Source organism: Miniopterus natalensis, chromosome 1 (assembly GCF_054644295.1).
Source record: "Miniopterus natalensis isolate mMinNat1 chromosome 1, mMinNat1.hap1, whole genome shotgun sequence".
NCBI lineage: Eukaryota > Metazoa > Chordata > Mammalia > Chiroptera > Miniopteridae > Miniopterus > Miniopterus natalensis.
The window spans coordinates 79,754,886-79,780,504 of NC_142081.1; the positions used below are offsets into that span (position 1 = coordinate 79,754,886).

At 38.3% G+C, this 25,619-nt stretch overlaps 1 protein-coding gene across 1 annotated transcript in view; it reads right to left on the bottom strand.

Annotated features, from left to right (window-relative positions):
• The window catches only part of SLC25A21 (solute carrier family 25 member 21), a 459,822-nt gene that overhangs the window by 7,116 nt on the left and 427,087 nt on the right, over nt 1–25,619 (bottom strand). Inside the window, exons 7-8 of the mRNA XM_087823557.1 lie at nt 19,644–19,808; nt 697–878 (exon numbers count right to left, since the gene is read on the bottom strand). Of these exons, the coding sequence (XP_087679683.1) occupies nt 697–878; nt 19,644–19,808 (347 nt within the window). The remainder of the gene's footprint in view (nt 1–696; nt 879–19,643; nt 19,809–25,619) is intronic.

Sequence of the window (25,619 nt, forward strand, 5' to 3'; positions counted from 1 at the left end):
TATTACCCAAGCTATGCTGGTCTTGTCCAATCAGAAATATGATTTTCATCAGCATGATGGTTTTTGCTTTTAAGACAGGTCTTACTTTCAAGACAAAGTGACTTTTGTAATTGAATTTAAAAGACTGCAAACTCAGCCTTCACATAAGGAAATATGATGCAGTTTAGATAAAAATAGTAAAAAAATGTTTACTTGAGAATAAGACTTGGGTGAGGAGGGAAGGCACTGACGTAAGACTTAAAAAAAAAAACAGACCAGCAGAAAAAGGCACACACTTTACATTTTAAAAATAAAACTACTTTCACAGAACTCTCATGTTTAATTCTCCCAGGAGAATATAATTAGGTGACATTTTTATTAGATTTACAGTCAGAAGACAATGGTTCTGCCCATGTGTTAATAGGGCGTAAGATATGCAATAGCATGTTATGTAAACCAACAGGCAAAAAGTTCACCTTAGCATTTTAAGACAAACATGCAGCACATTGTACTGGCAGTTCATGGTTCTTGATGATGTAAGAATGTTCTGCCAACATCTCATTATTGTGTTATCTTGCAAAGTTTGTCATCTATTCCCAAGAGCTTCTCACACACACCCAATTCAGGAGGGCTTAATGGCTCTTGTTGAAATGGAAGTACAACAGGGTTTGGACAATCGTTGAGTCTTGCTCATTTATTAAAATAAGAATGTGTTACCCTTCTTCCTGATAGACTGTTGCCATTGTTTTAAAACAGGTTCTGTACTTGATCTCTCCAGGAACTGGCTGAGGCCCTTGAATCCTACTTTTGGCAACATCAAAAGGGATGTTAATGACTGAGGCTATTGTGCCCGAGAGAAGACCAATCCCAAATTTTCTCAAAAACTCCAAGGTTGGATCCTAAAAGAAAAGAAGAATAACATATTAGAAAGGGAAGCGGAAGCCCCTAAATCGGTTAAACACTATAAAGCAATATGTATTTAAGCAGAGCATTGCGCTCCTCGGCACCCTCCTGTTATTCCAGCGGAACACATTAGGACTTCCTAGGCTGGAACTTGTTTTCTTGACAATCCCATTGGCTATGTTTTTACACATGGTCTAAATTGCTGAAGTACACATTTCCTCACACAGGATTTATAAACACAGTTCATAAAGAAAGACTGGTATGGCATATGGGGATGATTTGTATAATTGGGCTTCACAATGTACTTAGTATTACTGTATCAAAACAGGAGAAATCCAAGCACACTATTAGCTAATTGGCCAGAATATTTTACAAATGACAGCAACTTCCACCATGAAGCCTACTAAAATGCTCATTTGTGTGTGGACCCCCAAACGTTAAATTAAATCAAGGCTACTCTCGGTCTGCTTCTATTCCCCTCCAGGTTTTTTGCATTTATTTTCACGTGTAGCTTGATCCACTGTACTGAGAAGTGCTAGCTTCCTGTTATTAACAAACCAACTTGGGGAGGCCGCAAAACAGCCTGTGATATTCTGTGCATTATAAACAGTAGTAAGTCACTGGACTAATTGGCTGAAGAATTTACAACCCATTGTTCCTGAATCTTAGCCTTCCTTCATGGTAAAGGAAGAAAAGGAGAGAGACAGAGACACAGAGAGGCTGAAGGGGGTGGTGGAGGGGTGGTGGTCGAGAGAAACATTTTTTCTTTCCATTTAAATTTAAGTCTTTACTTTGGTCTGATTTGATTTTCCACCCCTCCCTGCTCTGCTTTCTGACATCAAAGTATTTAATTAGGTCTTATGTGGGAGTCACTTTCCTTCAGCCTATTTTTGTGCCCAGTGAGCTCACATTATGCTTTGTTATAATGAATTTGCTGGGAAGTCCTCATTATGTTTCCAGCCTTAGTTCTTGCCCTGAAGAGAGGTCACCTCACATATCATAAGCTGCTGGGGGAGACTCCCCATCTGCCCCCTATCCTTTCTTTTGGTCAGTATTTCAGAAGTATTTTTATGAGGAACAATTCAGGTTATGCCAAGATATTATTTTATCCAGCAGGAGAACTAAAAGGGGGGAAACATATCTGCTCAATTAAAAAAAAAAATCAGGTCTGAGCATTGCATGCTTCTAGTTCTATGGAAGAAAAAAGACTTCTGGAAGCTTTGAAATTTTCAACTGAACCAAGAGCCAGATACCATCACAGAAACTCCTATGTGGCTAGATATAAAAAGTGAGAGGTTCGGTAATAATTCTTGGATCCAGGCCATACAGGTGCCGGTAGGTTTAAAAGGATTTAAAAACCAACAGGGTGTTTCAACAGGAAAAACAATGCAGTGACTGCAGTGTGAGTGAGGTGTGTTTAAATAATCCCCCTCCTCCTACTTTTTCTCTTTTACAAGGAGAGAAAAATTCCTTTATGTTTCCCTTCTCCATTATGGCACAGAAGCAGGAGTGGAGCTTCAGGACGGGAGGATGGAGGATTCGGGACCAGCTCTGGTTGTCTGACCTTCCCCAAGTCACCAGATCATGCAGAGCCCTGTGAGTAGAAGGGATGTTTTTAACACCTGCCTTACCTTTGAACTGTATGATTTTTCTGAGAAATAAAAACAATAATAGCAATGAAAATCCTATGGGTGTTGTATAAGTCTGGCAGAAAATGCGTGGTAATATTATGAAGCCTGACCTCTAAAGACTGAAAACACCCTGTAATAAGACTCTCATGGTGTCTCTAATGCAGCCAAGCTCTCTTTCTATTTCAAATGAGGACAAGAGTGAAAAGGATGGTTTGTAGGCACTAGTCCTTCTGGGAAGTTCAGGGGAACTTGTCAAGCATGCAGCCTCTCCTATGTCCTGATGTGTTTGCTGAGGATTAGAATGGAAGATGGAGGGTAAGCTAAGACACTCAGTGAAGGTCATGGTGCTTGAGACCAAAACCTAAGGTCTTCAAGCCATCCTAGTGTTCACCGGCACTTTGTGTTGACTCTCTGTTTTCTATACATTTCCCATAGTAGTTCCCAAATCCAGCTGTGCATCAGAATCACCTGGGAGCTTTACAAAATATGGATGTCTGGGCCCCACCTCAGACCCACTTGGGTTCCCAGGTCACATTCACCTGGAAAAGTGCCTAAAAGTTGTTTTTCTTAAAAAAAAACTTTCAGGACTTCTGAAGCTGCTAGGCTGAGGACCCATGTTCAGAAAAGGTGATTTTGATATTTCACGCAGGCAAAGCAGATGGTCAATTGCTGCCCCTCTGGGCATTCTAGGAAGGAGAACCGTCTTCTTGGGGTGGCCAAGAGGTATCCCTAGCCACATGGCCTCGGGGCCGCTAGCTAGTCTCTTCCTCTGAGACCACAGTCTGCTTTATGTAGCAATTTGGCCTGGGGAGCCCTCTCAGCTTTCCTCAACTTTTGTTGTTGCATGTCATCAATCATCCCCAAACAAATGCAGCCTCTCAAGTGCCTCTCCTCTTTGTCCCCTCCATGCTACTCTCCCATTTCTCTTGCTTTAGTTCAGATCCCCCTACCTTCACCAGGTCTCTCTTTCTTCTTGCCCTCTACTGTCTAGTCTTCGTGGCAGCACCAGGATTCTTTTTCTTAAAACAGATCTGCTCTGAGTATCCCTCTACTCAGAGACCCTCAATCCCTCCTCACTACATAGAGAGGAAAGCCAAAGCTCCTCACTTGGCCTTTGGTTTCTTCCTACAATATGCTTCCAGCTTATCTTTCTAGCCTCAAGCTCTACACCTTCACCTCAAACCCATACTATTGTTACCCTGGCTAAATCATAATGTCACAAGTTTATACAAGCCTTTTTTCTACTCCATGCTTTTCTTCAAAAGATTCCCACAGCCTAAAACACCCTTCTCCATAACATTCACCTATAGCAGGGTCCAGCTTAAATATCACCTTGCCCAAGAGACTTCTATGGATCCCTGTCGGAAGTGATTTCTCCCTCTCCTGTACTCCTGAAACACTGTCTGAACAATCATTGTCCTTGCTATGGCTCACTTTGTGTTGGGTTTATTTTTGCTGTATCTATCTTCCCTGTTGGACCGTGAGTTGGTACAGCACAGAAGCATGTTATTCCTCTTGCACAGTATACAGTAGGAGCTAAATAAGTGTCTGCTGATTGGCCTATCAACATATTTATTTTTGTAAAAACAATGAGAATTGAGCTTAACTTTTAATCACTATTTCTCAAGACTCAGTGTCTTCTAGCATGGAAATGAACCCCTATTAGAATTTTATATTCTTGTCTTTCTGTTGGGAGGTATTAACATGGGGGCATGAGAAGGCACTGGACATTCGAAAAGTGGAGTATTTCAGGACAAATGAAGTGAGACTCTCAGGTTACAGAGCCAGGCCTGGGGCTTGCTAGATCCCATTGCTCAGTGACTCACAAAGAGAAACAACATGGCAGACTGACCAGATTTTAGCAAAATAATGCAATGGGCACAGAGTAACTTCTTGAAAATTACTCTTTGGGCTCTTTCTTATACTTTCTGATTTTTCTCCTAGTAGGGAGAGGCACTGACTTGCCACAAGAATGAAGATTGTTGTAGCAGTACTACACAGAGAAAAAAAAGGTAGTATTTAGTGTTTTTGGTTTTCAAATTAGGCTCTTCCATGTATTAATCAGTTAATTTTCATAATCTTTGAAGTGAGAAGTATTATTATTATTCCTATTTTTCAGGTGAGTATACTTAACCAAAAGGTTAAGTATAAGAAGGGAATTTTTGTTACATTCGAGTAAGCTCAAGACTTTGCTTTAGGGCATAGTTTTTCTACCGATATGTCTAAGGGTCAGGGGTGGGCTGGTGGGGGAGGTGTCCAAGAGTCTCCCGAAATTATAGGCAATGTATATATGGACTTTTCTGGAGAGAGTGTCTATAGATTTTATCAGGCTCATAAAATTTAAAAACAACTTCATGAAACCATTTCCCCAATTAATAAATTTAAAAAGTAAGAAAAGGGCAGTACAGGGTAGAAAACATGGGGGCTGAAAATAGGAAGCCCTCATTTTTACAGGGGTTATCAGGCAATTCACTTTACTGAAAAGGCTTCTGCACGTGTTTCACTCTGGAGTCAGGTTTCTCATACTTCAAGTATGTCTATGATCTCAATGGTTCAAAGTGTGGTCCCCAAAACACCATCATCAGTATCATGTGGGAAGTCATTAAAAATGAAAATTGGGGTTCTACTCCTGGCCCCCTGACTCCAAAACTCTGGGGATAAAGCCCAGAATTCTGTGTAAACAGTCCTCCAAACTATTCTGATGGGTGCTAAAGTCTGAGAACCACTGCTTAACTGAAATTACGGTCCATCTCTTTGGATCCTTGGGCTCAATAAGTGATGCTCTAAGGGGCTCTGAATGTGATGGGAAGCATTTTAAAGATTTCTTTGGTGGGAGCAGGGCTTTGTTTCTTTAAGCCTGCAGAACTAAAGGCAATGCTGTTAACTGTTTAACCTCTCTTATCCCCAGTTCAGTCCAAAGCAAGAATGCACATCTGTGAGGTTGTTGGGCTTAAGTGATACTTATTACATAGTCTGAATGGGTGATTCTACACTGGCTATCAGTAAATCACTCCAGCATTACTGTAAATAACCATAGCAATAAATAACAAAAAATTAATAGCAAAATAAATAGCAATAAAATAACATACATGTAATATTTATATTATTTTTCATACCTTTCATTATGAGAAATAATGGTACTGTTAATAATAGTTACTTATAAGAGATAATGTAATATACAAAAAATATACAAAACATGTATATTATGTAAGAACCCTAGGAATTCGGTATGTAATAGCATTGTACAGACAAAGACATGAAACTTGAAGAGTTAAGCCAGCTGTCCAAGATCATACTGGTTAGAAGAAGTGGAGTCTGGATTGGAACTCAGGTTCTTCTGACCCCTAATAATATGCATTTAATCATTACATCATATTGCTTCTTATCCGTAATTCACTTGTTGTGCATTCATCCAACAGATATTTATTGGATGTCTATAAATGCCTGGTCCTACAATTGGTGCTAGGGTTAAGTGTGAAGGTAAATGGTCCAGAGAGGGGGTGGAGATGGGTGTATAATCAAGTATCACAGTGCAGTGTAATGAATACTAAAGTGGAAGAATGAACAAAGTGCAGGAGAACATGCAGGAGGGTGAACGAAGTTACTCCTGGGCTTTCACTGTCAGTGTCTTGTGAGAAAGTACCTAGCTTCTGCCTCTTAAAAACTTAGTCACTTGTTGGGTGCTTAGGAAGTCAACAGAAGACATCTCATTATTACAAGTCATCATGCATTAGCTGAATGGCTGGCCCTCTGGATTGAGAATCATATTATCTGGAATATCATTTTTCCTTTTCCACTGGTTTATTTTAAAATTGGAAAACTATGATGATGATAATGCTAAGACACTCACTATATGCCAGTCTCTGTGTTAAGCACTTTCTATATATTGAAGATTCACAACACCCCTAAGCAGATAAGGTAACCAAGGCTTACAGAAGTTTCCTACCTTCAAGGGGATATAATTTTGAATTAGTAAAAAGAGGGCCAAGATTCTATTATTTAGAAACAAAGAAGCCAAAATATTGAGGAGCCCAGAGATGGTGAGGTATTAACCGGTAGAATTAGAGACACATGTTTGCCTCTCAGGCTATAGTCTAATTCAACATCCAAGGAGATCACCTCTCAGTTCAAGGGAAGACTTAAGTGGTAGAAAATAAAATCCTAGAATCACAAGATTAGAAGTGAACTCAAAATATCACCTAACCTAAAGAGTGACATCAGCAAGATGGTAGAGTAAAAAGATTTGAACCTTCTTTCCTCCCACAAATACACTGATTTGGTAACAATTCATGTACAAATTCTCTGTGTGAGAAATCTAAAAATTAGTTGAAAGTCTCCCTTACCCTCAGTAAATACAAAGCGACTCATGGAAGTCAGTAGGGAGATTCCCACCAGAGTTTCTACCCCCAGTATAGTGCCCTACAGTCAGGAAGACTTCCTAGCTCCCAGCTTCTCCAAGGGGAGGGAAGAAATTGGTTTGCATGCCCAGCACCCCAGTTTTTCTGAGGAGACTAGCCAGAGGACTGGCTTCTGTATTGCCAGCCTTGGAGCTCTGATGTGTTTGCACAGTCTAGCCACCTGAGGGAGGAGGGAGGTGATGATGTGGGCTGGTAGATGCAATAGATCCTCCCTATTGCTCAACATAGAGTAAGTGGATGAAAAATCCCAGCTCTCAGCTTCTCCTTTGAGGGGCAAAGAGTTGATCTGTGTACCCAACACCCCAACTTCTCTGCAGCTTCCCAAAGAACTGGCATCTTTCCAGTTTTGGAGTCCTGATGGGACCATTGCAATCTAGCCACCCAGGGGAGCACTGATATGGAGGTTTGGACTGGTAGACATCATATCTCTCCTTGCTCAGCACAGAGTGAGCAGAAAAAACAACAGCTTCCCGCTTCTCCCTTGGGAAGAAAAACGTTGGTACAGGTCCCCAAAACCCTCTAGTCAGACTGAATCATGAGGGTTTTCTCCTGTATGAGGCCAGTTCATGAAGAATGAGAAAGGTGCCTGCCTTTTCTAATGTACATGTACCAAGACTAAGAATCACAAAAGGCCAAGAATAGCCAAGTCAACCCTGAAAAGAAAAATAAAGCTGGAGGTATCACACAGCCTGATTTCAAAACATATTACAAAACTACAGTAATCAAAACTGTATGGCACTAAAGACAGATGTATAGACCAATGCAATATAGTAGTGAGCCTGGAAATAAATCCAAGCACATATAGTCAACTAATCTTCAACAAAGGTACCAAGATTACAAAATGGGGAAAAGATAGTCTTCAACAAATGGTGCTGGATATCCACACGCAAAGGAATGAATCTTCATCTTACACTATACACAAAAATCAACTAAAAATTAATTAAATACTTAAATGTAAGACCTGAAACCATAAAACTCCTGGAAGAAAACATGTGGGAGAAGCTTCATTACATTGGTCTTGGCAATGATTTCATGAATATGACACCAAAAGCACAGGCAACAAAAACAAAAATAGACAAGTGGTACTATGTCAAACTAAAAAGCTTATGAATAGCAAAGGAAACATAAGAGTAGAAAGGCAACTTGTGGAATGGGAAAAAATATTTGCATACCATATATCTGATGAGGCATTAGTATGTAAAATATACAAGGAACTCTTACAGCCCAATGCCAAGAAAACAAATGGCATAATTTTTAGATGGGCAAAGGACTTGAATAGATATTTCTCCAAAGAAGATACACAAATGACTAATATGTATTTGAAAAAATGCTCAATGTTACCAATCGCTTGGGAAATGTAAATCAAACCACAATGAGATATCACTTCATATCTCTCAGAAGGGCTATTATTAAAAAACAAAAGACATCAAGTGTTGGAAAGGATGTGTACAAATTAGAACCCTGTATACTGTTGGTAGGAATGGAAAATTGTGTAGCCTATATGGAAAACAGTATGAAGGTTTCTGAAAAATTAAAAATGGAACTATTCTATGATCTAGCAATCCCACTTCTGGGTATTTATCCAAAGAATTGAAATCAGGATCTCAAAAAGATATTAGCAACTCCTATGTTCATTGCGGCACTATTCACAATATCCAAGATGTCAAAACAGCCTAAATGTCCATTGACAGATGAATGGATAAAGAAAATGTGGCCTATACATACAAAGCAATACTATTAATCTTTAAAAAGGAGAAAATTCTGCAATATGTGACAACATGGATGAACCATGAGAGCACTATGTTAAACAAAATAAGCAAATCACAGAAAGACAAATTCTGCGTAATTCCACTTATATGAGGTATCTAAAATAGTGAAATTCATAGACTCAAAGAGTGGAATGGGTAGCCAGGGGCTGGGGAGGATGAAATGGGGAGTTACTAATCAGTTGGCATGAAGTTTCATCTAAATGAGATGAATAAGCTCGAGTGGCATTGTACCAATAGTCAACAATAATGTACACTTAAAATTTTGTTAAGAGTAGATCTCATGTTAAGTGCTTTTACTATAACAAAATAAAAGAATTTAAAAAATTGATAGAAAAAAGAATGTCACCTAGCCCAAGTAAAATATTTTAGATGGATCACATCTTAATTATGTAAATAAATAGTAATGTTGATGAAAAATCTAGTTATTAAAAATTCCCAACTTACTACCATAATTTATTCCAACTGTCATCAATCAAAAAACTCTCTTTGTTCCTAACCCACATTCCTCATGCATAAGCATAAACTATTTTACTCTAATTTTTTTGCTCAATTGCAGGAGCAATCAACTGTCACCATTCTTGATGTAATCCATCATGATTTAAAAACCATTATTAAAATAACCTTTTCTTCCTCGTGCTTAAAAAACACAGTTCCTTTTCAATATTTATTCATAAATAGTATGTTATTTCTTCATCTACAGATGAACTTTCCTCTTTTCTTTTAAATATTTTTTAATTTTTCTCATAAAATATGGGACTTATAACTAAACTAGAGCTGAGTAGCCTGAAATGTTAATGCTTATTACATGCATTGATAGCAATACAAAAACCCAATATTCATAGTTTTAAAAAATTAATACTTCCCCTGAAAACATTTTAAGGCTGAGGTTAACATTCCATTTTACAAATGAGAAAACTGAGACAGAGAGAAGGTATAACTTACCAGAAAGATATGGATAACTGATAAGTACCAGAATCGGGAATTAACACCAGGTCTCTTACTAGAACTCTCTGGCTGTTTCCATCACATTGTGATCTTTTTGTGAATGCAGAGCCAAAGAGATGTATTTATCAGCCCTTCTTCAGGATGATCGATGGGTTTCCCTGACAGAACATATTATTTATAGACTCCCCAAAGCTTAACAAGAGACACTAGTAAGTTATCCTAAAATGTTGGCAGCCATGATGTTCCACAACTTCTAAAAATTCAACACGAGGCTCCAAGTCATCAGAAATGGGATCACATGACTCAAAATATTAACAATCAACACAATACATATTTGTAACTAATTTAACCATCTAATCCAACTATATAGCCAATAGTTAAAGATAGCACCAGTAAGTTAAGGCAATGGCACTTAAGGAGTTAATATGCAGAGAGGCAAAATATCTTGATTCAAAAATAGCATATGCCTCCCCTTTTACCTTCCCTGGCATGGGCTTTGATGCCTTGCTTAGTGACTGGCCAGCTGGCTGCTAGCTAGATAAACAGAGAACCTTTGCCCATCTTGCAGGCCTTTGTGATTAAGGTTTGGCATCTTTAAGAAGACATTCCACACAAAGGCATGCCAGAAAGAGTGGGTTAAGAAAGATGGGGGAAGTAGGAATGTTAGCTAGTGAGGACCAGGGGTGTGAAGGAGATGGGCCAAAAAGCTTGATGCTCCCTACAAGGCATGATTGAGCAAAGTTCATTTCAAGGAGCTCAGCATGAATATATACATTAACGTATAGTCTTTGAGTCTTCCTAACTCACGTCAGCCCAAATCACATTTCCTCTGCTCTCTGCAATTCACTCACCCTTTAATTCTTCCTGGTACCACACAAAATTTGAGATCCTCTCTATTTTTGCTTTGAGTCATTTTTTACAGAGTTCCTAAAAACCTAACTTGAAATCAGTATACCCTGGTAACTCAGACAACCTTCAAATGAGCATACAGAAAGAAATCAATGTATGTTCAGGATTGGCCTTGGATGATCCTAAAGTGGATTTCATGTTGTTTGTCAAAACTTGCTAAAATAGACTTGCCATTTGAAGAATTAAAAGTATTGGTCAGAAGTGATTAAAAAAGATTGCCATAAAATGCTTTGGATAAAAAAATTAGAGACACTATGGTAATCCTACGAGGAGTCACATGATTTTCAGGGTATCACAAAACATCTCTTTGCAGAATTCTTTTACTCTTCTCCCTCTTCCCTGAGTGGGTGAGTAAATTGTTTGATGATGAGAATGCCATGACCATAACAGGATGATTAAAAAAAATTTGAACATTTTAATAAATCTATTGCTCAGTAATTAGATTGTATATAAACATGTGGTCAAAAACAATTTTAATAGGCTCTATCACAGTTATTTCCATAATATTACAAATTGTCAGTTTATGCTAACAAAACACATCAATTCTGTATTTAAATCCGTCACCATCAATAGTTTGAGGCTCATTTCCTCAAGGCTATAAGCAAGAGGTGATACAGACATCAAGTCTGGATATATAAAGAAACTGCAGAAAACCCATTCTGGTAATACATTTTTTAAAGTTTCATTTCCTTTTAAATCACCCTTGATTTCAGAAAACCACTTGAAAAAGTCTCCCATATTATCCTGATTAATAAGACATTGAATTCATAAAACACTGAATGGAGGATGGATGGGAGTATAGCTGGAGAATCCTCCTCTGGCTAAACAAACAAAATGGTTCTGTGAAGGTTGTGTCCTTATGGCAACCTGAAGAGGGGCCTGGGCGAAGATGTGGAAGGCCTGCTCATTGGACCTGCTGATAACACGGCTTGGAGGGGAAGCTAGAATGATAGATGAGCAGCTCAACATCAACTAAAAATTATCATCGAAAGCTCCAGCACTGGACTGAACTCACAGGATTAAATTTAATCATAATAAATACAAACTGTACAAGTTCAGGATGAGAGAATCCTGATTTGACTGCTGTTCATGTAATCTGGGATTTTAATTGACCATAAAGATTTACACATGCCAACATCTTGATGTAAAATAACACCCATTCTACCCCCTTCCAAGACCCTGACAAATACCCCAAGAATTCATCTCTGTCCTATCTTTGGCTGCATTAAGAAAGGCGTGTGTTCAGATCACAGTAAGGGTTGATCCTAGTGTACTTTGAATTGATCAACTTATAACTGCAGTATTGTGTTCAGTTCTAATGCTGACTTGGCCAAATCTGATGCATTTATAGTGGAAGGGACAGACTGCACAGAGAACCAGAAAACATTTCTGAAGAGGGATTGAGGAACTGTGAATATATTCGGAAGAAGGAACCACTCAAAAGCTCATGTATCCATACACTTAAAGAATTAGCATACAATGGTTAAGGGCGTGGGCTTTGGCATCAGATTGCCCGGGTTCAATCTTTGGCAGGATCTACAGCAGAGGGGCACCACACTTTGATGCTCTTTCTGAAGATGCCTTCAAATCCTCCTAAAGGGCTGAGCCATGCCACCTTCACCTTTGTGTGTCTAAATCATAGGTGTTTAAGAAATTCTTTCTCTCTCCCTTATAAAGACATACTACACAAAGAATCAAGGTCTCAGAAGCAATTACAAAGGAGGTAAATTACACACAGTGGTTAAGCACCGGTAACAACCGCAAGGCAAATGATTGCCACTCAGCATTGCCTGCCCCACAGCTGGCTGTGGTCATCATGGAAACGATGTGGTGTGTTGAAATCATAGTTGTCTCCTGGTAACTGAACAAGGAGGCAGCTTCACTGAAAGTAAACTGCCTTTTTTTAAAAAGAAATTTGCATTTTAGATATTGTAAGTTTTAGTGGGTCCAAGTCAACTAGGAGTAGAGTCAGCTCTCAGTATATACCTTTCATTTTCTCTAATCTTGGCTCCCTTTTGTTTTTTGTTCATAAACTTTGACAAAAGCATTTCCACCCTGCTTTCATGGCCTCATACTATTTGTCTCCCAATGAAAATACCTGCTTTTGAAGCATAAGGAAAAAATACATTCGTTTTCATTTCACAGTTATCAGAAGAATCTATTACAGTGTTTGTTTTTTCTTCATGTGAGATAATTTGGGGAAATGCTAGCTCCTTACTCCACAGAAGGTCACCAACTAAAATGAGATGGTTTAATTGATAAGCATTCTTTAAGGAATGTGGAGTATTCCCAAGATCCTATCCTTGCAGGGCTCTAGGCTTTGGAATGAAATCAAAGTCTTGTTAAAAGCTCAGCATCTAAATGTAGCCATTCAGAAAATAGCCATGAAAATTTCCTTTTCCCCCTAAGCTATCCGTTCTTTAAAGTGTTATGAAATATAAAATAATTTTAAAGGTCTTATCCACTTAGCTCAAATTATAAAATACATACAATGTCAAAATGGGTTGGGTTTAAGCATAACAGTTATCACTTGATTATTTTATACATACAAACACATATATATGTATCTATACATATATATATACATACACATATACATCTCTGTTTCTCTTACCAATATTGTATATATATGTTTATTTACATGGGTAGATAATACCTTCTGAGAGTCAACTATATCACTGAGTATTATCATACAAAATGCAGAAAAGTATTAATATATCTCCTTGGGAACCCAGTAGTATTTTTCTGTTTTGGTGTGCTTTATCTATTCCTTGCCTCAATAAAGGCACTGACCCCAAGGAAAACTAACAAACCAGGTTCCCAAAACAAAGTTCTAAAGGTTGAGAAGTCAGGTCAGACACACTGAGATGCCTTGATATGGAGGTAGGAATATGATCAAGAAGCCTTTGAGCCAAGTTTATTTCACGAGATCCTACTTCTAGACTTCTTCTACAAATGAAACTTTCCCATGTCATTTAGTTCTACTTACGTAATATGTTTGTTTGACACGACCCTTCAATCAAATTCATTAAAGGGGAATCAACTGCCTGACTATTACTTGACTGAAACATTCTGGCCCAGTTACCCTCTGCAGGCTCCACTGCCTCCTTCCCGCATGGTTCACCATATACAGTTACCCTCATTCCTTGTCTTCTCGCAGCTTCCCCAAGCTTCTTTCTGCGTCAGGGGAGTCACACATCTGTTCTTCCTCTTCCTCTTGGCCTGGCTAATCCTCATTCTTGAGTCCCAGCCTAAACATCGCCCTGCCCACCATGGGCCTAGATTAGGATTCTTAGTTATGAATTTCCACAGCTTGATAGTTGTCGTTCGTGGCACTTAACACGATTGCCATGACTCAGTTCCCTGTGTAATGACTTGTTTATTGTCTGTCCCCTCTGCTAGACCATAAACCCCATTAAGGCAGAAGCAGTGCTGACACTTAGCGAGATGGTGCCCTGCACATGGCAGATGTGCCACGAATACTTTTGGGATGAATGAATAGGAGCCCACTGAGAGTCTAAAGCTACTTACACCTCATTTCCATCAACTTGGGTGGTGCCTGACTGGAAAATTTTAGCCCAGAGTTTATTTAAGAAAGTATCTGAACCTCTGCCATTCCCATATCACCCCCTCCACCCCCCGCAGGGAGTCTGTGGAAACTGCCAATGAAAGATACTGTTTTTTAAGGCAGAATCTTGTCACATGTCCTAGAATTATGTAGATAATATATACTTGTAGTTTTAACCCACTGGTCACCAGAAAGGAGAGCTGTACTTAATGAAACGTTAATGCTCTTGCCCTTCCCATTACCGGATGATTGGTAAGACCAATGATCGTGTAAGAATCAGAAAAATAAACGGTTACATGTTAAATCCTACTATGATCTAATTCTACTGAGATTCTCCTTTTCAAAATACAAAGAGCTCTGACTATGTTCTCCACTTGAACCCAAAGGTGTATTTTTCATTCAGCATAATGCGCACCTTAGGGAAGGATATAGCCCTAAATTACAAAACAAACACATTTCCTCATTCCTTCTGATAAACTGAAGTGGGTCTGGCACCACCCACAGGCTTTCTACAGAATTTACAAAACAAAGAAAATATTAAAAATCAAAAGAAAAAACATTTGCATTTCAAAAAGGTAATCTTTTATGAATATTACCTAAGGAGAAAATAAAATATGTTTGACTTAATGCTGTCTGTAGTAAAATGACCACAGGGACAGGTCTAAATGGTTTATTAAGTAAGAAAGATTGAACATATGAAAAATTGCTCTCTCCTAGAATATTTCTAACCCACATGTGTAATTTATATCATGGCAAAATGCAACACAAAAGGTCTTTTGTTTTGGCAAAATAACCTACAAACATGCTTAATTAGGATGCAAACCAAAAGCACAGTTTATCCTGTTGACAGTCATGAGCTTTAGATAGTGATTTCTATCATTATTATTATTTTGCTTATGGCAACATATGAAAAACAGTAAATATGGATCTAGAAGACAAAGTTATTAAAGACACGCAACATTTAAATCTCATTTGTGTGTCAGCATCACAAATATTATGCTCCGACTATCCCCAACTTGGAAGGGGAATGAAAGAAATTGTGTTTTGGAATGCAAGCTTGCTCCCATGGATATTTGAAAAAGATGTCAGCATTTAAGTTAATCGATATCTGTTGCTAGTGGGCTTTACTTTGAGAAGTGATGGCCTCTTTCCGGGGAAAAGGGATAATTCTTCATACTGACATTCCATTCCATTTACTGCAAGATGGAAACTAGTGCCTCCATTAAATGAGTTCCATGGCCAGTTAATGCCCAAAGCAGTCTTTCTCTATTGTAGTCAGTTATTCACCATGGGGTAGGAACAGCTGGATCCTAAATGAATCTGAGAGGTCACCATGTTCAAGCTGTTAAGCCCCAGGTTTTCCAGGGCTGTGTCTTGTAATTCTATGTTTCTATGGGGTAGAGACTAAGGACGTGAAGAGGGAGCTTCAGGTTACAGGTCTGGATGAGGTACAAGAGAAATTTGGTTTTATTATCTGGATGTTCTAACTATTTTACTTATTTAAATGTTAGTAACCATTTTAAGAGGTAGCTGTGTGTGACAAAATATAAGGTAAGATGTAGAGTTAAAACATTTCATGGTTCAGGGGGAAGAGCTCTGGCCCCTGGTCTTTCCCTTCCCTGCTGTATGACCTCAGGGAAATTACTCCACCAACTCTCAGCTCTGGGCCTCAACTTCCCTTTGGTCTCCTGATCTGAAAATGGCAGTTATTGTGATGAGGATCAGGCAAAATCAGGGAGCCCACAAAAATGGTTTTAATAGTATGAAGTGGCACAGAAGGTCAGGATATTTCTGTGATAACTTGAAAAATGTATCTATGAGAGATCACCAATCTGAAGAGTTAAAGTTGAAAACTTCAGGGGTGGATATCTAACCTCAGTTATCTGGACTTACAACCTCAAGTTTTTATTTAACTCTGTAGATATAGCCCTAGAGTTCAGTAAAATGAGAAAAAGTTAACTAGGTACTCTATTTTATGAGATTCTATTAAATTTTTCACTGATTTATTACATGCTTATTATAGAAGCTTCCCACAGCTCAGAATGGTATAAAGAAAAATTACTTTCCCTCCACTGCTGCTTGCTTTCTCCTGCCCCCGAACCCCCACGCACACTTGCACACATGCACACACACACACACACACACACACACACACACACACACGCATAACTCCCAATTTCCCCTCCCCAGAGATAATCTTTATGGACAGTTTCTTGTAAAATCAAATACTTCAAAAATAAAAAAACACTGTAAGACAATTTATAGATTTTAAAATATATTAAATTAAAGAAAAATCTAGAACTATCCCATGCCACTCAGGGTTGGTGAAATCTCAAATTCCCTTGGAACAACGAAATGACCAATTGCTGGGTGAGGGAATTGAAACAATAACCCTGTAAACAAACTGCCCAAAGCGTGTGGCTGGAGCCGGCCTATAGCAAAGATGGAACGAAGCCTTCAAGGAACAGCACCTCCTCCTCACGGTTAACAACTTGATGACGTTCTTCAACATGTTTTAATGATTATCATACCTTCCTCTTCACAAAGGATTGATTTATTATGGTTTAAATTTAAAGAATACTGGTTTCCCAGTTTTGAATCAGGCTTAGATTACAGAACACATAAAATCAATGACTTTGTTCTAGGCAAGAAAAAACATGTTCATTTAAGTGCAAAAGAAACAGTCCTGGGGAAAAATTATTCATGCAGTCCCCCATGCTAACTGTTCCCACCACCAGCTTGCCACTTCTGCTCTTTCCCTCATCCCTGTCATCAGTACCACCACAATGAACACTTTTATGGCACTATAAAATTCACAAACAACTTCACATACTATTTTTTTTAATACTCAAAACAATTTTGTCAGGAAGAAAAAACAATCTTAGCTTCTTAATTTTCAGATTTAAAGAAAAAACACCTGAAGCTCAGAGCAGTGAAGTGATTGGCCCAAGCCATTCATCCTGTAAAGGTATATTTGCCCAGGTATGCTGATGATTTCTAAGTGTCTACATCTCCAACTGAGATCTTCTCTCAAGCCCCAGGACCCACAATCAATACTCAACAGCTGCACTTTGGAGTTCCAAATGTGGTTAAATTCAGTTTCTAGGCTAAGCCTATAATATTCTCCTATAAACTTCTTTCTCATTCAAAGGTTTTCTTTCTCAGTGACTGACACCATTATCCTTTCAGTTGTTCAAGCCAAAAACCTAGGCATCCCCCTTAACCACCACCCCTGTTCTCAATATACATACAGACTTCATCATCACATCCAATAGAGTTTGCCTTCCGAAGATTTCCCAAATCTGTCCATTTCTTACCGTCTCCACCACGAACACTGCAGCCCAATACCCCAGCATCTCACATTGAAATCATTTCCATGTCACACCCTTCCTTTCCCTCACCACCCCCATTCCACTCATTTTCCATGCTGCAGCCAGAGTGATCAGGTAATTCCTCTGCTTAAAATCTTTTGTTGGCTTCCCAGTGCTCTTCAGATAAAGAAAAGAATCCTTAGTGTGGACTGTGAGGGCCAGTATGATCTCATTCCTGTGAACTGGCAAGATGAATAAGCTCTTTCCACAGTTTCAGAATACCATGATGTTGTTTAAAAAATGAATGTTTAAGCTCCTGTTTTTTTAAATAATGTACAACATTTTAATAAGTTAAGTGCATTGGTTAATTGTAGGATGAAGTTTGCATGTGTGGCTATTCTTAAGCATTAGCAATATATGATCATATATAAATCTTATTGATCTTTCTGAATTTGTTAAAAAATATAACCAGGTTCATTATAACATATGCATTAATATACATGCATAAATCTATGTAATAAAGCATACTGGGTGGGGCAAAAATAGATTTACAGTTGTGAGTATGCAAACACAGTTTATTCTCATATTATTTATTAATTATTATATTATTTTCCATATGACTAACTATAAACCTACTTTTGCCTCACCCTGTATGTTTATACAATATACATAAATAATTTATATAATTCATTTCATTGTGTATAATTTCTATCTGTTTCAAGCTTTTGGATAACTGGAGAAAGGGAGGCCAAGACACTTCACCCTTGTTGTATGGATTATGCATCTCAGAGTCTAAAAGACAGGGTCAGCTTCATGGGTGTGTGACTTGAGCAGTCACCAGGGCCTTCTCTAAGAAGAGCCCGTGCTTGGTTTATTGCTCTACCACTGCTGTCTTGAAATTCTTAATTTTTGAACAAGGGATCTCACATTTTTGTTTTGCCCTGGGCCTCACATTGTTTAACCTATTCCAACTAAAATTCTTTAGAAGAATTTTAAGAGTTGAAGTCTTTCACATCATCCAGGACCAAGTGTTCATTGCACTTGATTTCTGTGTTTCATGAACTCAACAGGAGAAGAGCTCTGAGGACCACCAGAGTCAGAATTGTCAGTCAGTGGGAGGATCTATATATATTGTGGCCAATGATAGATTTCAGACCAACAAAACATAAGCTTCTACTCAATAAATGAGATTTCCAAATACAGTGAAACCTGGTTAACAACTTTGGCTAGTGAGTGAGGTAATGACCACAGATGGTTAACACAGAACATGCCTGGGGTTCAGCTGTTCTCATACTTGCGCTAGGTCTTGGCCTAGAATATGGGGGTAGCTGGGCAAAGATAGGTATAAATAACTTCACTGAAGGGTCTGGCAATAGCCACATTAGAAATGCTTTTATGGCTTATAAAAAGTCCTTCAATACTTTTGTACTAAGCGAAATGAAACACTGAAGCTCTGTGGGAAACTGCCTGCACGTGAAAAACGTTTCCCCAACTGCTGCTCCCAGGACCGCAATTTTCATTGTAAGCAAGTGATAGGATGGTGGAGGAAGTCTGGATGAAAGCTCAGATGCTCATTTTAAAGCATATCGTGTGCTACTTTTACCTTCTAGAAGTTGAAAGGCTGCTTGCATTTGTAAGTTACCATTTGAAAAATAATAGTAATTATTATTATTTTGCTTCAAGAGCAAATGATTCTAGAAGAGCTCATTTACTGCTTGTCCTAATTAACTCTGGCAAATCTAAAAATTAATATCTAGGTAAGATTTCAATTTTAGGCTGACAATTTTCCTCATGAGTTCCGAATTTATTTAGGACATAAAAAATTTAAACTTTCTGAGAAAGTTATGCTTTTGAGATAACAATGAAGTCATAACATCGTTTCTAAAAATTCCCAGTAGTGATAAATGGGAAGCATTCAAGTGTAATGGCACATTCAGGTATAATGTAATTGGTACCAGCCTTGGGTTCAAGTCTCTGCTTTGCTACTTACTGTGTGACCCTGGGGCAAATGACTTGATCTTTCTAAGCTTTACTTTTCCAAATTCAGAGCAGGATAAGAACACAATGAATAAGGCTGGAGTGAGGGTCAGGTTATACAACTGATGTCAGTGTTCGGCATGGGGACCGGGACTTGGTAAACACTCTACAAATGGAGCTATCAGCATTGATAAGATTTTTCCCTCCAGGATTTTAATCTATTAAGTAGTTACCTTATTGACAGGAATAATGTTTTTGACATTGAAGTAGAAGCCAAAATAAACCATGTTGAAAACTCCATGACGTCCCAAAGTTGCTGTAAATCCTTTGTTGAGGCCCTGGAGTCCCAAACCTTCCTTCTTAATGATGTGTCTTGCGTAGCTCATAGTGGATGGTTGCTGCAGGAGACAGGGGCAAAGCCAGAAAGATCATCTTTGGGAATGTGAAATAGAGTACATTACTATTTAGCTACCCTTCAAGCCAGAATTATTAGGGACTTCTTTTTCCAAAAATGAACAATCAGGTCTAAATCCATGCTTTTAAAATTAGGAAACCCCAAAAGTAAACAAAATTGCATGCATAACAACAGGCCTTAAAGGGAAGATTGTTGGCAAAGAGAGACATCTTTGGTGGAATTAGTGAAACTAATGTCATGTAATAATTACCACCACTTTCAACATGTTAATAGTTGCATCCAGTTCTGGATTATCCACACTAATGGAGAGGATTAGCCATATGGATACTGGTAATCCATAACTGTGTATAATCCAAAAGGAATTTATATTTGGTTCCTGGATTCAGTGTATTTACCTTTCTAATTCTGTTTTCTAAAGTGAACGTTACATTGCCTCAGTAGTTTAAACAGGTGCTAGGCTAGAAATTGGGCATGGATAAAAAGCAGTTGATTGTAGACTCCCTCCAGAGGGTGGGTAATCAGTGTGTGTATTACTTGCTGTGATAAATGATAAATCAATGGTGTTGGGAGTACTGGGTTACCTTTAATTTACTCCTTTCCAGTCCTCTGATTGATTACCCAAGGTTGAAATACCTTGACTGCTGGAATCCAGTCTATTGCTATTTCTGGAACATGAGGTTTATAGTCCATTACAATACAATTACAGCAACTTATATGTTGTTAGTTTTTTTTTTAAAGGTTGTTTCTTTTTTGGAGGTACAGTACAAAGGATATCTCTTCTGGTTAAATTTTCAATAGTAAATAGAAAAAATATTCAGTATTTATTTTTTTGCACATAAGGCAAGCGGCTGGCGTGACATTTGTTTGCTATTTGACTGGAGCAGGTTGCTGGAGTGGTCCTGGCACTCTGATGTGCTTTCTGACTAAAGTGTTTTCTTATCATGTGCAATTAAAGCTGCATCAGCAGAACAGAATAGTACAAATCCAATCATGGCTTTTCATCTCACTTGTATTTATAGCTATGTCATTAACATGATACATTAAATGAGTTTGTTTATATAGTAAATCCCATAGTTTTTACTCATAAATGTTTTTAAAACTCTAGTTACAACTTTACACTCAACTTCATCTTTTCATTTTAGAGGATTAATTATAATAAATTATATTGAGCTTAAGAAAATCCTTTTTGTAACATGAAAAAAATCACATGAGAATGTATCTTAAAAAAACAAAAGACATTTCATATAGGAGAACCAAAAATTCTCAGAGGGCTAGAGTTCGTTCTGTTTTATAAAATGGGACTTTTTTGTTTGTGTTCTGGCACATTGACTATCAACCCAAATTGTTTATTTTGGTTTTCAAAATAGACTTGAGGACAAGCTGAGCAGAAGTTCATTTCTGTTGGAGATACCCTGGAAGTGCTGAGTGAGTTGCTAGGCACTGCTCTCTCACCCCGAGGAAGGTGGCCTACAGGGCAGAGGAAAGGAGAGGTGGCGGTTCTCCTGGGCCTGGCAGGAACAGGGAGGAAGTGAGGCTCCCTGGGTCTAGTCTGACCAACGATGATGCTTATGATGCTTCCTGCATCTAGCCCAAGCTTTCTCTCCCTCCTCACCCACTCTGAGGCCTCGACGTTCATGAAGACGAGAACTCGGAGGCCAACTAGATTCTAGGGCAACAGAGGAACCAACAGCTTTGAATGAAAGTGCAGATTAACATAGCTCTCTTTAAATGAAACAGATCTAAAGATGTTTCTACTGTTTAAAAATCCTACTGTGCTAAATTATCAGAATTAAAAAACAAGACTTCTATTGGCTAGATCTTGGTGAAGATGAACAAATATTCAAGTGACATTTACTGATGCCCTATTGTCTGATTTTCACTGGCTTGGGTGTTAGGTGAGTACAAAAAAGTATACATAGCACATGGATTTTGAACTCAAGTGACTTGTTGAGTTTGAATTCTAGTTATGAATCATTAAGTAAGTCAAAGGGTAGTACAGTAGCTAGAAGTAGGGGACCAGAGCCAGGAATCCCCAAGTCTGAGTCTTAGCAGTACCACTTGCTAGCTCAGACAATTATTTCACCCTCTGATTTAGCTTCTGTTTACTCATCTGTGAAATAAGGATAATAATATTATCTTCTTCATAAGATAAGTAAGTCAATGAACTCTGTCTTGTGTAAGGATTCACTGTATGCTAGCTGTTAATAATAGCAATTATGCTTATAAAAATGTAGTTATAATAATTAAATAACAGGTAATGACAATCAAAAGGTGGAGGCTGACTCAAAGGAGAAGAAGGACATGAATAACCTCTTCCTTCTCATTCCTTCTGACTATCCTTTCCCTTGTCCAAAACCCAGAACCCTTGAGACAAAGTGCAAAAGAAATGCAACCAGAATGCAAATCACAAGTCTGTTTCCTCCGAGGCTCACCCAAATACAACCCCTGGGCTAGAGATTTCCGAGCAGTAGATCCTCTTTCCTATCCTTCAGCAAGAATCAGGGGCAAGAACTCTTGCTGATAAGTTTATGGACTGTAGAAGCAAGGCCACACAGAAGCAAAGGCTGGGAATGGAAAAACACACTAACTGGGCCTCTGTCTCACACAGTTTACAGCTCAGAGAGCACATTCATGGTATGTTACCAGGTACCTGGAACACAGTAAGTGCTCATCAATATTATCTATTATCATAGATTCTTAGTACCTTACATATAGCACCTTATTTAATCGTCTCAGCAAGTGTGTGAGGTAAGTATTATCATTACCCCCATCTGACAGATTAGGAAACTAAGGTAAAGTTACTGGCCAAAGATCACAGAGTGAGTGGTGGTATCAAGCCCATGACTCCAAGTTCTTATTTTTATATTCTGTACAGTTCTGCCATCCTACCATGAATACTTCTCTCAAAAACCTGTAAGGTGGGCAGCAGGTATATTTTCCTCATTTTGCAGGTGAGGAAACCAAGGATTGTTAAGTAATATCCCTAAAGTGAAAACACTGGTAAATGGCTTAACCATATTTCTGCTTTTCATCCAGTGCTGTTCACATTCTGTGGACTCATTCTTGTTATACATACGCAGTAAGATTTTCAGTTTGATAATCCAACTCCTACAGGTAAGAGATACATAATAACACAAATACATTTTTTCTGACAACTTGGGGCCTTGAAATTAAGGAAAGCTTAAACTCTCATTCCCATAAAAATTAGAAGTGTGCTTTTTGCTTCATTCAGGGATGTTGCATCACACACATGTAAACAAATATTTAATTAGAAAGGCAAAACATGACTTCCATTAGGATGCTTAAATAGGAAAATATAGAATCATTTTGACTAGATCTCTGTAAACACAAGGAATTTTACTAAACTTATTTGATTACTGGGCTTCCATTTCAAAACCAAATGGTGACTGATTAGCATCATCAGCCAAATGATTCCAATACTATCCAACCCAGCAGGTCACCCACAGTTTGGTTTCCTTCCAATATTTAGATTGACTCCAATTTTCATATTTACTTACCAATTGTGGGCCAAATGGCATTCTAGCTTTCCTACTTGTACCTTTTGTTGACTGCACCAGAACTGCACACATGGAAGAGTAGTGGGCTGGAATGTAGCTAATATTGCGATACCATACTGCTTTCCACATTGGTCCTAGAAAATGCAGTTCATTGGTCCCTGCCAGAAGTATTTCCATTTGAAGGAACTCAAGGTCTTCTTTAACTTTGATTTCTGCTATTGCCAACTGCTAATTCTGAGAGCTCCCTGTTCTTTCCATGCTTCATTTATTCAATAACATCTATTGAGTGCCTCCTAAGGTGTCATACACTGTGCTAAGTGTCCAGTACAGTACTTTGCTCATATTCTAGAAATGTAAACGTTTTTGCTTTGATTTTTATTTGGAGAGATGTGCTGATAATTTTTATATCAACTCATGAGAATATTCCATGATAATTATGAAATATGAAATCAAATTTCTGTTTTAAAAGTCCTTAAGTAGCTTGATGGAAAGAGAAGATGCTTTGCCTATACAATGCTCCCAGGCACCACTCTGGGGCACTGATTCCTTACTCTCTGAGGCCAGTATTACCAACAAATCACTGAGATGACTTATGGCAGCTTAAGCTATTTTTTCTGGAGTTATTCCATACAACGACTGACTGTAGCTGGCTCTGGTTAGTTTGTGAGATCAGAGACAGAGGTTTTAGGTGGTGGATGCTGTTCCCCAGGTAAATAGCTATCAGAGAGTGGCCAGTAGTACAGGTGAGGGGGGCTGTGTCAGTGGCTTTCTCAGTCCCTAAAGCCAAGGAAGAGCTCTTGGCCAACTTGTCAAAACACAGCACGTTCTACATTTGCTCCTTTACTGCTTCCTAAGGCAAGGTGAATCTTGTTGCATTTTAGAGCCAACAGAATAAGAGTGTTGCACTGGATTTCATCACATGGCTGAAAAGCAAACCATATGAGACCTTTATACAATGAAGTGAGTGTCCATATCTGGGTCTTCAGAAAAACACTGCTTTGTTAAAACGTGAAGACCCAACTGCTACATTTAGGTAGGAAAATACCCTTGCTCTCCAGGAGATAGATAATCACTTATGCTTTTCATTACTTAAATGGAGTCTTCAAGCATTTTCATAAATTTGAAAAGAAAAAAGAAAAACCTTGAGAACAAAATGTAAGTGAAAGGAAAGGAATCAGGCTGAAAAATCCCACATTCACAAGTTCTGTTAGTTTAGATACTTCACTAATTCATCATTACAGTTTATTTGAATAGGGCACGATTATAGACTAAAAGACACCAAAAATATCATTATATTGTATTTAGAGTTTTACATTGGATAGAGAGGTCTATTTTAAAACAACCTGTGAGTGAAGAATGCTTTGCTGTAAACAAATTCTCCCAGACGCTGAGTCACAAGCTACATTAACACCAAGTTGATGCCAAATAATCCTCCCTGGAGGAGCAGGGGGCCCTCTGGGTGGCAGGACACTGACACTGTGTACTATCGACAGAGCAAGGGAGGTGGTGACCTTAGCACAAGGGAAACAGCTAAGAGGAAACTGACGACATGGCTGCTTTTTCCTGGGTCCAGAAACACTTTCGATTTTTCCTTAAACTTTTTAATTAACCGCATTTCTTAATTCTAATGAAAGCAGTGTGGTTGACTAGAAAGAAATCTCTATGTTCATGCCCAGTTTCTTAGAGCCATTAACTTTATTGGGCTAGATTTTCCCTATCAATAAAATAGAGATAAAGCCACCTCATAGGGACAATGGGAGGATTTGAAATATCATGTGTGTCTGAGCAGTTACCAGAGCAATGGGATTAGAGGGAAGTGTTGGCAGAAATCATCAATTATTTTTCATTAGGTAGCTCTGTATTGTGAAAAAAAAAAACAACACCCATGTACTACTTTTGTAATTTACAGAATTGCATGCGTTTTCTTAAAAAATCAAATAGCAGAAAAAAACATGTAAGGCATGTTGCATAGTATCTGGCATGTAGTAGATGTTCTGTAAATGGTAGCGATTATCATCACTTCAAAGTCTCAATTCTGAAAGCAAAAATCTAGGGTTCCTGGCACAGCTGAATGAAAGACTGAAGTCTATTTTCTGTAAATGATAATAGAGAGGCAACTTGGCTGCTGCCTCAGGTATTGTTGAAAGATAACTATAGGAATGGATTCATATACATAATTCACTTTTCTGCCCACAAGAATCATAGACTGGAAAGAAATAATTTATGTCCTGAACAGTTTCCAGGCAGTGTTTCACATAGTAATGCAGGAAAAATTT